The sequence below is a fragment of the Giraffa tippelskirchi genome, chromosome 9, assembly GCF_054371585.1.
Source record: "Giraffa tippelskirchi isolate mGirTip1 chromosome 9, T2T-mGirTip1v1.2.pri, whole genome shotgun sequence".
In the NCBI taxonomy this organism is placed as follows: Eukaryota; Metazoa; Chordata; class Mammalia; order Artiodactyla; family Giraffidae; genus Giraffa; species Giraffa tippelskirchi.
In genome coordinates, this window is record NC_137283.1 from 115,568,277 (window position 1) to 115,582,241 (window position 13,965).

Genomic DNA, 13,965 nt, shown 5'->3' on the forward strand with positions numbered 1-13,965 from the left:
ACAAAATCACTAATGAACAATAAATCTGCCGTGAGCTGTTCAGCCACACCTGTTCTTGCAGCAGCAAAAATCCATTAAATGTTTGAGGTTTAAAAAAGAGGCAAATTTATTCATTCATGATTATGTGCACCAATGATACCAATATTGTACTAATATGTGTATTTTAAATGTATCTCTAATATGATTTACCAAAGCGTTACCATTTCCATTCTATAAATTCTGATCAACTGTGAATGTGTTAATTTTTCATAGTATGTTTGATAGATTGGTTCCATTTAAGGAATGACTGATTCCAAACCAGTGATTGAAATGAACCATTTTATATAATATAAATCGATAGTAAATTAACTATACCTATACTTCTCTAAATATTGCATAGTACAGCAGCTATCCTTGTAAACTCTTTATTATACCTGTAGTGGATCACTATATTTCTTTGAGTTTACATTTATGATTTTGTGGTAGCTTTATTTCTCACTCTTAGGTATAAATATAGCCAAGGTCATGTCAACATTTCCATTTATGAACCTTGTTCTTTTAGCCCATAAAAAGAAATTCTGCAACTCGCATTTCAAACAAGAAATTACAAGGAAGTTGTACTTTTTAGTATAAAAATTTCTGATATCTCTGACTGTTTTAAGAGACCTATATACACATAAGCATAAATTCTCCTTGTGCCATCTTATCAGTGTTTTGGAACCTATGCATAGCAAGGAAACTTCAACTCCAGTTAAGTCAATGATTTGTGTGGCTCTTGAAGTAATATTTTTTCAGTCTTATTACCCAGTTTTCAAGCTACTCATCTGTGTGTCTACTCCCTGCGTGCCGTCACTCAGCCATGGATTCAAGTGTGGTATTTTCTTCAGCTCTCTTCTGCATTCTCTTATCTTCCCACTTGAAACCTTATGCTTATGTTTTGGGGAAAACATTTTTATGACATATCTGATTAATTTATTGATACAAACTCACTTAATTTTTCTATCTACTGGTAACAGGACAAAAATAAAAGGAATTTTTTGTGGCTTTCCTTCAACCCTACTCCCCCCCACCACCCCTGCCTCAGGTCTTGATTCTCTCTCCAGACCCCAGGACCAGCTAACTCTGCAATATCATTGCTTAGGCAAGCAGAAACACAACTCAAAAATAGAAAACCCAACCTAAGATCTAGTATCCATGTACAGCTGTATCCATATACAGTTGTTTATGGAGAGTCTCAGCTTTTAAGTCTCCCTCCTTGGCAGGTCAGAACCGACCCAGGAGTCAAGATAGTTCAGTCTTCCCTGTCTTGGGCAGAAAATTCCCCTAAGTAGAGACAGGCTACCTTTCCTTTCCTATCATTTCTCCAGTATAATGTCAGAACCAGGTAGTAGCTCAGATAATGCTAAATTTCATGACCAAATTAAGAATTCAATTAAATCATTTACATCCTTAGTTTTCATGAGTTTATTTGATATCCTAATGAAATCCAGATTCTGGTTTAAGTGGCTTACTATTTTATTTTCTATGATTTTTCAACAGCAATTAGAAGCCATTCTCCAGCCAAACCTGTTTTGATATTTGTCTCATCAAGACGTCAAACTCGTCTTACTGCTTTGGAATTGATAGCCTTTCTAGCTACTGAAGAAGATCCGAAGCAGTGGTTGAATATGGATGAAAGAGAGGTAAGCAACATATTTTAATTCTACTACTTAATACCTGTCAAGTTAGTGTGTATTGTAGTATAATGGGAATTACATATATAATTATGTTTAGTTTTAATCTATTTATTACCATTACTGTTGTTTAGTCCTAAGTCATGTCCAACTCTTTGCAACCCCACGGACTGTAACCCACCAGACTCCTCTGTCCACGGGATTTCCCAGGCAAGAATACTGGAGTGGGTTGCCATTTCCTTCTCCAGGAAAGCTTCCTGACCTAGGGATCAAACCCATGCCTCCTGCATTGCAGGCATATTCTTTACCACTGAGCCACCCGGGCTTCCTATTTATTACTGTATTTCTCCCTTTAACTTCATCACCTATGTATATTTTAATATTTGGCTAAGTTTTTTCATAATATTTGAATATTCACTGCTCTTGAAATTCATAATCAATTTTGCAAAATTAAATTTGTATAAACTAGATAACCTGACCATCTTCAAAAATTTAGAAAACACTGATAAGTATGTAAAAATTAAAAGCCTGTTATTGTCCTTTAAGTAATTAGCATCATTAAAATGTTTTCATATCTGCATAATTCTATTATATGACTATTCCATTGTATTTTTCTCCTATAATTAAATAATCATTCATCTTTATTATTATAGGTTTTTCTTTAGTTAGAGTTATTTCCTGAGTACAGACTTATAAATTTAAAATTAATGGTTCAAATAATGTAGCCATTTTTTATAATTTTTCATACACACTGATAATTACTTTCCAAAAGAGCTGTACCAATTTTGATTATCCCTATTGATGTATGAATTGTCAGCAGTGTATGAGAGTAACAGTCTCACTGCCTGCTCACTTGTTGTAATTTATTGTTATAGTTAAAATGTTTCTTGTTTTAGTGTTTTAATGTGTGCCTTAATTTTTTTGTGGTTGAACATTTTTTTCCACATATTTAATTTTATTCTTTTTTGTACCTTCATTCCTTTGGGCTTTTATCTGTTACAGTATAGTATTTTTAAAATAGATTTGTGTGGGAGCCTTACCAAATTGAAATACCATATACACATGCATACACCCCTAAAACTTTATACAGGCATACCTTAGAGACATTGTGGATTGGATTCCAGACTACTACAATAAAGCAGACATTGCAGTAAAGCTAATCACACAAAATTTTTGCTTTCCTAGTGCTTAATAAAAGTTACATTTACACTATACTATAGTCATTTAAGTGTGCAACAGCATTATGTCTTTAAAAAAGTACATAATTTAATCTATTATAAAAAGACTGTATTGCTATAAAAAAACACTCACCATCATCATCTGAGCCTTCCATAAGTCATAGTAGTAATATCAAAGATCACTGATCACAGATCATCATAACAAATAAAATAATGATGAAAAAGTTTGAAATATTGAGGAAATTGCCAAAATATGACACAGAGACATGAAGTGAGCAAATGTTGTTGGAAAAATGGTGTTGATAGATTTGTTCAACCTGAAATTGCCACAGACCTTCCATTTGTAAAGAAAAAATAAAGCCACATTATTTGCAAAGCACAATAAACTGCGGTATGCCTGGTATGAGGCATGTCACTCATGAAGTATGTTACTTTTTTCCATATGTATGTGTTAGTTATATGTACATGTATTAACCTTTCATCTGCTTTATTAGTAAATTTTGGTAGTTCACTGAGTGTCTTTTAGTTTTTTCAAATGGCAGTTTTTGCATTTCATGTGAAACAGTCTGTTAATATGATTTTTTGTGATTCCTTCCAATACTTCTAAATATAGGTATTCCTCCTGTCTCCTGCCATAGATTGACACTGATTTTTTCTTTCTTATACTTTTCTGGTTTTTTAAAATATGTTCCTAGCTGGAGTTATGATTGAAAAAAAGTAGGTGAAATCAGTGATAAAAATGTTGCATTGTCTTCCTTCTCCCTGCACATCTCCCCTTTTTCATCTCATGTAACCTGAAGGACAGTAAACACAGTGCCAGTCTCAACAGTCACATATTCCTCCCCTTCCATGTCTCACAACTCATTTAGGGTTGGATGGTACTGTGTATATTACAGTCATGTGTTAACATTAGTTAACTAGCAATAGTTAATATTTCAAGATGTTCTTATGTAGGACCACCTATAACCTTATTAATCACTAATAAGTAGCAGAACCCAAAATTAACTTCATGTAAAAGCTATCACATGACCCATGAAGTAGAGTGAAAGCTATCATTTATCTTTCAAGTTTCATCATTACTCCTTTAATGTGATTTGTAGGCATATACAAGGTATATAATTCAAGATAATTTAAAATCAAAACAATTTTGTCAAAAGTTCCTTATCCTGTGTTATTTACTTATTATGCCCAAATAATGACCCTGTTGTATTTAAACATTATCCTGACTTAAAGGAAATGCTAAAAAAAATAGATGTAGGAAATATATACCTGTATACAGTTTAGTTTATATACAGCATCTATTTAGCCTTATCTTCTTTTTGCTTTTGTTTTTTTCCTCTTGTGTCTTATCCCTAGCAGTGTTCCTAATGGAGACTTTTCTTTGAAGTCAGGGTACAAGGTACCTATTTACATTTGGGGATATGTGCTCAAAGCATATTTATATAAGAATGTGCCTTTAGCACATATACGACTCACATGAACCTCAAATGTGAACCTCATGTGCTCTCCCCAGCTGTAGTTCAACTCTACTATTCTTTATTTTTCATTTAAAGGTGTGAGACCTTAGAAACTCTGGACTGCTCACCATTGTATGAGACTACTTCTCTGTTTTGTATTTTATTTTATCAGCAAAAAATCTATCACGAAGGTTCAATGGTTTTTGCTGTTTCAAATATTTCATTGCTAAAGTAGGCCAGTTGGAAATTATGTCATTTCTGCACATTTTGTTTCACTAAGCGCATCTCAAGAATAAGACAACCCAAGCTTTTTTTTCATTCCTGCCACGAAAAGCCATTACCTTTAAAGTCAAATTCTCTGAGGATTTACAACTGATTATTATGTGAATTCATCTGATATACTAAAACCTACTATAAAGTAGGTTTTCATTGTTGAATTCTCTAAATAAATTAGGACTTTTCAAGACTTTAATTTTTGTAAGAGTTACTCTCCATGATATCCTGGCCTAGACATTTAGTGACTATTCCTGTTGCTGCTCCTTGGACAGTGTCAGGGTGGTGTTCTGTGGTAGGTCGTGAGTACTCTGAGTAGGACTCTAGTGTTGACAACTTGAGCATTCAAAGGAGATAGGGTAAGCATGGGAGCAGTTATCCTGGCAGCTGTAGAGTAGGGAGACCCTGTGGAAGATAGTAGCATCAAAATAATTCTTCAGTTGAATGGTGTGAAGCCAGGAAGTGTCCCTAGATGTGGAGGTGGGAGGGGAAGGATTCAGGGGAGAGGGGAAAGAAAGCTAGGGCAAGTCTGAAGAGGGTGGAGAAAGAGAATGTGACCAAGGAAGAGTATATGTGTTCTATTTTGATTCTCAGCAAAGACAAAAGAAATTATCCAACTAGATTCTTAACCCAGTAAAGCCTCAAAGTATTAGAAAGTATCATGGGTGTGAAATCATACTGCGGAATGAGAAAACTCTAATAAATAGTAATGTTCTTTCATATTTACCATTATGAAGGTTCCTGCAGTGATTCCAAAGGTTTGTGGGCATGTGCTGCTAAGCATCTTGGATTTCTCAGTTGGACAGCCACCACTTCCACCATTAACCCCAAATGGTTGGGTCTTGCATCACTCTCTCAAGCTTATTGCAAAATTCAGATTTAAATTGAAGACAGTAGGAAAAACCTTTAGACCATTCAGGGATGACCTAAATCAAATCCCTTATGATTCTACAGTGGAAGTGACAAATAGATTCAAGGGATTAGATCTGATAAAGTGCCTGAAGAACTATGGACGGAGGTTCATAACATTGTACAGGAGGGCGTGATCTAAACCATCCCCAAGAAAAAGAAATACAAAAAGGCAAAATGGTTATCAGAGGAGGACTTACAAATAGCTGAGAAAAGAAGAGAAAGGCAAAGGAGAAAAGGAAAGATATATCCATCTGAATGCAGAGTTCCAAAGAATAGCAAGGAGAGATAGAAAAAGTAATCAATGCAAAGAAATAGAGGAAAACAATAGAATGAGAAAGACTAGAGAAAATTAGAGATACCAAGGCAATATTTCATTCAAAGATGGGTACAATTAAGGACAGAAACAGTGTGGACCTAACAGAAGCAGAAGATACTAAGAAGAGGTGGCAAGAATACACAGAAGAACTATACAAAAAAAGATCTTCATGACCCAGATAACCACGATGGTGTAATCACTCACCTAGCATCAGACATCCTGGAGTGGGAAGTCAAGTGGGCCTTAGGAATCATCACTATGAACAAAACTAGTGGAGGTGATGGAATTTCAGCTGAGCTATTTCAAATCCTAAAAGATGATGCTATTAAAGTACTGCACACAGAATGCCAGCAAATGTAAAAACTCAGCAAGGCCACGGGACTGCAAAAGGTCAGTTTTCATTCCAACCCCAAAGAAGGTCAATGCCAACAAATATTCAAACTACCACACAATTGCACTCATCTCACATGCTAGCAACATAATGCTCAAAATTCTCTAAGCTAGGCTTCAACAGTATGTGAACCGTGAACTTCCAGATGTTCAAGCTGGATTTAGAAAAGGCAGAGAAACCTGAGGTCAAATTGCCAACATCTGTTGGATCATCAAAAAAGCAAGGGAATTCCAGGAAAACATTTACTTCTGTTTCATTGACTACGCCAAAGCCTTTGACTGTGTTTATCACCACAAACTGTGAAAAATTCTTAAAAGATGGGAATACCAGACCACCTGACCTGCCTCCTGAGAAATCTGTATGCAGGTCAGGAAGCAACAGTTAGAACTGGACATGGAACAACAGACTGGTTCCAAGTTGGGAAAGGAGTACATCAAGGCTGTATATTGTCACCCTGCGTATTTAACTTATATGCAGAATACATCATGCAAAATGCCAGACTGGACGAAGCACAAGCTGGAATCAAGATTGCTGGGAGAAATATCAATAATCTCAGATATGCAGATGACACCATCCTTATGGCAGAAAGCATAAAGGAACTAAAGAGCCGCTTGATGAAAGTAAAAGAGGAGAGTGAAAAAGCTGGCTTAAAACTCAGCGTTCAAAAAACGAAGATCATGGCATCCAGTCCCATCACTTCATGGCAAATAGATGGGGAATCAATGGAAACAGTGACAGACTTTATTTTCTTGGTCTCCAAAATCACTGCAGATTAGGACTGCAGCCATGAAATTAAAAGACGCTTGCTCCTTGGAAGAAAAGCCATGACCAACTTAGACAGCATGTTAAAAAGCAGAGACATTACTTTGACAACAAAGGTCCATCTAGTGAAAGCCATGGTTTTTCCAGTAGTCATATATGGATGAGAGAATTGGACCATAGAAAAAGCTGAGTGCCGAAGGACTGATGCTTTCAAACTGTGGTGTTAGAGAAGACTCTTTAGAGTCCCTGGGACTGCAAGGAGATCAAGCCAGTCAATCCTAAATGAAATCAGTCCTGAATATTCATTGGAAGGACCGAAGCTGAAGCTGAAACTCCAATACTTTGGCCACCTGATGCAAAGAACTGACTCATTTGAAAAGACCCTGATGGTGGGAATGATTGAAGGCAGGAGGAGAAGGGGATAACAGAGATGAGATGGTTGGATGGCGTCACCAACTCAATGGACATGAGTTTGAGCAAGCTCTGGGAGTCGGTGATGGACAGAGAAGCATGGTGTGCTGCAGTCCCCGGGATCCCAGAGAGTTGGACACCACTGAGCAACTGAACTGAATTGAACTCAAGCTTCGAGTCCAAGACAGAAACATCTAAGTGCCTGAGCTTCAGTATCTAGCATTCAGCAGGAGTAGGGATTATCTTTTCCTCTTTGGCCTGTATTGAGAGATGTTCAGGCAATGGCTGTCTATAAACAGTAAAGGTTCAGCACAGCCCTTCTGCTGCCCAAATGCATTCATGCACATTCTCTCCAGACCTTCACTTTAAATAAATAAATAAAAGTTCCTCCTAACAATGCAGCTCTCCCTCATATAACCAAAATCCACTCATGCCTCCCCAAGGGAGGCTACTGAAAATTTTACCATTAGCTCCATTAATCCTAGATCTCTTGGTTATCCAGTCACCCTCTGGTTCTTTGGCAATTCTCTCTAAATGTTCTCTGCTCAGTGTACTAAATTCTGAAGTTACCCACAGTCAACTCATGCTATATTTAACAGTGAGGGATAGGGACAGAGCATGAGATTAGTTAAACATGTAACATATTGTTAGTTAAAAAATGTTAGTGCATACATGAGACAGCAAGGGTAGAGGCCACTGTATGCAACTGATCAGAGAGATATCTGTGATTTATTTTCTCTACTACACATCACCTATACACTTCTTCTTCAACCAGCCCCTAAGCTAATTAAGATTCTGTGTTCCGTGGAGTTAACAAAACCCACATTTCTGAGACACTGGAAGTTGACTGTCATATATGTTTAATATAAAGGGTTTTAAAAACAAAAAAACTTTGATTTATTTTCCAAATGTGAGAAGATTTCTGTGAGGTCCATTCAGAATTTCCCCTCCCCTTGTGGTATAGCAATAGCCCCATGTTTTCATCAGGGTCAGTTACCTGGGCTATACCAGGACCACATTTTGCTTGCTCACCCTGTAGCATAAGGGCCTCACATGGCCCTGTGGCTCTTTCAGCTTCCACATAAATTGTTACATCCCTTGGACATTAAGTCTGTAATTGAGAATAGCTAGAGGTATAGGGAAAGGAAAAAATTCCCAGGTTGTTTATCAGCTCTGTTTGCAAACGACATCAGCGCACTTTAACTGTTTGGTTCCTGAAACTGTGTATTCTGGCAGTGAGAGAAGTAGTGTCATTTAACGATTACTTGGTTCAGAGCATACACCTCATCCTACGAAATAGCATGCCAGCCTCGCTGAAGTAATGTCTCTCAGCTGCCACTCTGAGTCATTAATTTATAAAGCCAGCTCTTTCTGGGTAATGAGAGACATAGTAAGAACAGTGGATCTCCTGGCAGCCTTTGTCTTAATCTTTATCACGTGAGTTCCTCAGTCAGAAGCATTATCATACAGGAGATCATGATGATGTATAAGGCATTCAGTTATTCTGTCCCAACTGAAGCCTTATTCAGTTATCCTAGCCATTCAAGGCACTGACCGGACATGATGGGCAGCAGAGGAGAATCAAAATCTATAGTGTCCATTCTAGACGTCATCTCAAGTAGAAGTCCCCTCTGTGCTCGAAAGGGTCCAGAATAATTTCAGGTAGCTGTCTGTTCCCATGGGGAAAGTACTTACAAAGGGCCCAGGCTTTTTTGCATCACTCGCATATTAGGCGCTGAGCAGCAGCAGCAGTGGGTCTGTCTGCCTGAGGAGATGGAAGCCTGTGTTTAGCTCAGGCAGAGTTCATCTCCCCCACTATGGAGCCACTTAGTACATGAACCCATTGCACAAGATCTGGGGCCTGAGAGGGAGGCTGTTGGGTGCCCTCAGATGCCCATTAGACTGTTAACAGCGTTTTCCACACTGCTGTTAACTTTTTGGTAAACATCTTCATGGGATATAGGTAGCTTTTATTCTCGGGCCGTTTTAAAAGTTCATCCACATAAAACTCCTGCTTTCTTGCCACTTGTTCTCTGGTAGCACTCTTGCCAAGCCCCTGGCCATTTGGCTAATCAGTAACTACAGAGTAAGGAGTGGATCATCAGTTCGCTTCATCTCTATTTTGCAGTAAAGTGACAGGAAAATACGTTACACTCAACTTTTACTTCTTTCCTTAGAGTCATCCATGAGGTGACCATAATACCACGTCAGTATACTTCTTATAATGCTACCATCTTGTTCAAAGCCATTTGGAATTTTTCTTCCCTCAGTCAATTTCACATAAAAAGTACCCCACGGGGCCTATGTGGGTGGATTGAAATAGAGATAGTATGGCAGGAATAGGCACACACATGGAAGGTTCGTGGATCACATTTTGTAACATTTTTCCACTGGGTCCCTTTATTTTTACTAATGATGAGTGCTTACACAGCTGTATGATTCAGACAACATCCAATTCGTGATCAGCAGCTTCAGTTGCAAGTTTACCTGACATTACATAATTAGGAATTCTTTCTCTCCCCTCTCAAAAATATCCATTAAATAATCCTCTCACTTAAATCAATAGGTAGCTCTTAACAGAATTAGTGAAGTATTCATTTATTTAACGTCTACTATTGAATGTCTACAACTCACCAGGCACATATGTTACCCTTATTGATCCCAAATCTCAGAAAGCTTAAGTGAAGAAAATAGAAGTTTAAAAATATATACATGATTAAATAAATAGTTGATATCAGTTATGAAAATTGCTATGGAAGAAGGCAATAAGAAATGAAATAGAATAGAGGAATGGGAGGTTCTTCATTATGTAGAATGGTCAGAGAAGAGTTCTCTAAAGAGATGACATTTAAGCTGAGCACCGAAGCGTGAGAACAGTCTGGCTACACCAAGAGAGACAATAACAGCCTTGCAGGTGAAGGGACAGCATGTTAAAGGAACTGAGAGAAGATCAGGTTCAGCTGGAGCAGGATAAGCTAGCAGGAGGGTGGTACAAGTTATGTTTGAGAGACAAGCCAAAGCCAGCTCACGCAAGGCCACTGACCCATGGTTAAGGAGTTTGGATTTTCATTCTCAGTACTATGAGAAGACACTCACGTATTCATGTATTAAACCAACATTTATTGAGCTCCTTCTTATGTCAGGCAAGTAAAGTTCCTGCCCTGTGGGATTAAGACTCTGGTGGGAATGATGGCTAATAAGCAAGTATGTCAGATTGTGATCATTGATGTGGGGAGAAAAAATAATCAAAGTAAAGAGTATAGAGGGTGCCAGGGATAGTAGTGAAATGTTGTACAGTAATGCAAGTTGAGGAGCCCTCCCTGATGAAGGTGCTTTTGAACAGAGAAGAACCGAAGGAAGTGAGGAAGCAAACTAAGCTGATATCTAAGGGAGGGGGTGTCCCCGGGCTTTGAAGGGTTTTAAGCTAAACGTTTTAAAATCACTTTTGCTGCTTAGTGGAAAATAGTTTGAAGTGGAAGTATGCTAGTAAAGAATCCTCCTGCAATGCAAGAGACCCCAATTCGAATCCTGGGTGGGGAAGATCCACTGGAGAAGGGATAGGCTACCCACTCCAGAACTCTTGGGCTTCCTTGGTGGCTCAGCTGGTAAAGGACCTGCCTGTAATGTGGGAGACCTGGGTTCGATCCCTGAGTTGGGAAGATCCCCTGGAGAAGGAAATGGCTACCCACTCTAGTATTTTGGCCTGGAGAATTCCGTGGAATGTATAGTCCATGGGGTCACAAAGAGTCAGACACAACTAAGTGACTCTCACTTTCACTTCACTTTGCTGCTTGGTGGAAAATAGTTTGAAGTGGAAGTATGCGTGGAATTAATGATGGTGGTGACCTTGAAGCCACCTAAGAGTAGTAACAATAGGAATTAAAAGATGTATTTGGATTAGATTCAATAGGACTGTCTAATAGATGAGAAATGGTGATTGAAAAAAATGAGAATCAAGACTGGTGCCCCAGTTATTAACTCTAAACATCTGAGTAAATAATAGTATCGTGTATTGAAGTGGGGAGAGCTGAGACTGTAGGATAGAGAGGAAGGCGGAGACAGATTTAGGGTAGAAAGAGGAAGAAAGAAAACAGATTTGAGTTTTGAAACAAAAGGAAAGAAAAGGGGGAAAAGTTATGTTTTTGACATATTAAATTATACCTCTAAGACTTTCAACCCTGGAGGAGGGCATGGCAATCTACTCCAGTATTCTTGCCTGGAGAATCCCCATGGACAGAGGAGCCTGACAGGCTGCAGTCCATGGGGTTGCACAGAGTTGGACATGACTAAACACAGCACAGCAAGACTTTCAAGTGAAGATTTCAAGGCAATCAGATATAGTTTCACTCTGTGAAACTCACTGAGTGAGACGAACACATGAACTTAGGAGCATCTGCGTAGAAGCAACCTTTGAACCCAAGTGAGCAACTGAGACCCTCAGAGAGTGTGGAGCTCAGAAGGCAGGCCTGAGGGACTGTCATTGTGAGCTTAGGTAGAAAATGAGGAGCTGGCAAAGGACCCAGAGAAAGTGGTGCCAATGCAGAAAGACAGCATCCTGAACTCTGTAGGCAAGAGGGGTTCATGAAGGAAGGAGTGCTTGACTCCATCAGATGTTAATGGGAGTTGAGTGAGATAAGAACAGAGAAACACTCACGGGATTTAGCACTTGGACGTCCTGAGCGAACTTGGCAAGTAGGGTCAGTGACGTTGTGAACATAAGCCAGTTTGGAATGAGCTGAGTAAATGGGTGGGTGGGAAGGAAATGGAAGCAAATAGCACATACAGCTCCTTCTAGAAGCTTTTCTATGTAATTTAATTAATGTTATAATTTAGTACCTAACAAGTATGGTCTGTTGGATTCTGCCAAATATTCTGCAGTCTAGTTCAGGGTGCAGGGTGAATGGTGCTGAGATCTGGATAGTTGTCAGCCTGCTCTGCAAGATAAAAGAGCAGAGGGAACACCCTTTCTTCTGAGTGGGTTTCCTGATTGAAAGCTCAGAATACTGCGCTTATTTCATCACTCACACTTTGGATGAGATGCATATCTGGAATGGGAAAATAGAACCCTGGCTGAAGATTAGACTTTGTTCTTCAGTCTGTCTTACATTCTCCTCCTCATCTCCTCTACTTATCTATCCAGTTAGCAGCATAGCTAACCCTTTCTTCCTCCACACTGTTAAATAAGGTCCAGGTAGCTGAAAGAAAAAGCACATCAAAGAGAACTACCTTTTTTTTGGGGGGGGGGTCCTTACATCTTTACAAGTAGGAATGAATTAAACACAATTCTGCAATATTTTTTGCCCTAAAGGTCTGGTGCCACAATGTTGGAGTTGTGTTCTAAGTCTACGGTACCACCAGAAGGTAGATTCGGGGAAATAATCTGAAGCAGGAAAGGGAATAGCTTTCTGACTATATGAAAGGAATCTAGATGTGGGAACATGAAAATCAGAGTATGGAAGATAAAAGTTCCTTGGAACATAGTATTGTTAAACAATACTGTTAATTTGTTAATTCAGATTAATTGGCTAGATGACTTATGTAGATGACATTGAGCGTTATTAAGGAAATGTGCTAATTATAATTTTATACAATGCTTCAAAGTGAATTCATGAAAAACTGCATAGGTGCACAGTAGGAGCACATTCATGAAAAATAGAACTGATGTTATTTCCACATGCTTAATGGGGGTTCCCAGGTGGCTCAGTGGTAAAGAATCCTCTTAGCAGTGCAAGAGATGCTGGTTGGATCCCTGGGTGGGAAGATCCCTTAGAGGAGAAAAAGGCAACCCACTCCAGCATTCTTGCCTGGAAAATTCCATGAACAGAGGAATTCCATGGAAGGCTACAGTTCATGGGGTTGCAAAAGAGTCAGTCACAACTGAGCAACTTGAGCACGCATGTACACCACATGGTTAATACTGAAGGAATCTTTTGATGCTTGAAAATTTTTCTCTTTTTAAGCTAAACATAACTCACCCAACTACATTACAAGTAAAGCCTTCATAGATGCACTCTAGGTTTATACAAAATCATCACAAGTTCAGGTTTGGTGGAGTTTCTACGACTGACGTTTTACTATAGCTTTCTTTGATTCATTTGCTTTTTCATTCAACATGTACATACTGACCTCTTCCTATAGGTAAGAATTTAGCACTAGGCTTTGAAGATGGATGTTGAGATTTTTGGAAATCAGAAATTAAGTTGACTGTAATGTAGGGTAACCATACTTTCAACTTAAAGGATCTGTTTTATCAAATTAAAATAGATTTAGTTCATGATACAAAAGTCCCATCCCACATGCTTTCTATTGTGATCAAGCTTCAGACCTCTTAAGGACTATCCAATACGGAAGACTATTAGGCTAGGAATGTTAAGTATCAAAACAGACATTATCTACAGATTTGCTGAGCATTGGACATTTGAACTGAGTTGGGCCCCATGGAATGTTTGTGTAATTAAGGGCAGCTTCAATATAGGAGACGGTTCTTTTTTGTTTTGTCTTAGTTGATATCATACACGTCCTATTGAGTAACGAGGTAAAGCTCTTGTTATGCTTAGTAATAACTGATATATTTATAAAGTGCTTTAATCATTCCCTAAAGGCTTACCTTATC

At 38.5% G+C, this 13,965-nt stretch overlaps 1 protein-coding gene across 6 annotated transcripts in view; it reads left to right on the forward strand.

Annotated features, from left to right (window-relative positions):
- Window positions 1-13,965, forward strand: part of ASCC3 (activating signal cointegrator 1 complex subunit 3) — a 329,002-nt gene that overhangs the window by 222,406 nt on the left and 92,631 nt on the right. For all 6 annotated transcript variants that reach the window (XR_014065459.1, XR_014065457.1, XM_081530206.1 and 3 more), the window contains exon 30: window positions 1,519-1,661. Coding sequence is in view for 4 of the 6 variants with exons in the window: in XM_081530206.1 (XP_081386332.1) it covers window positions 1,519-1,661 (143 nt within the window). In the remaining 2 variants the exon portion in view is untranslated. The remainder of the gene's footprint in view (window positions 1-1,518; window positions 1,662-13,965) is intronic.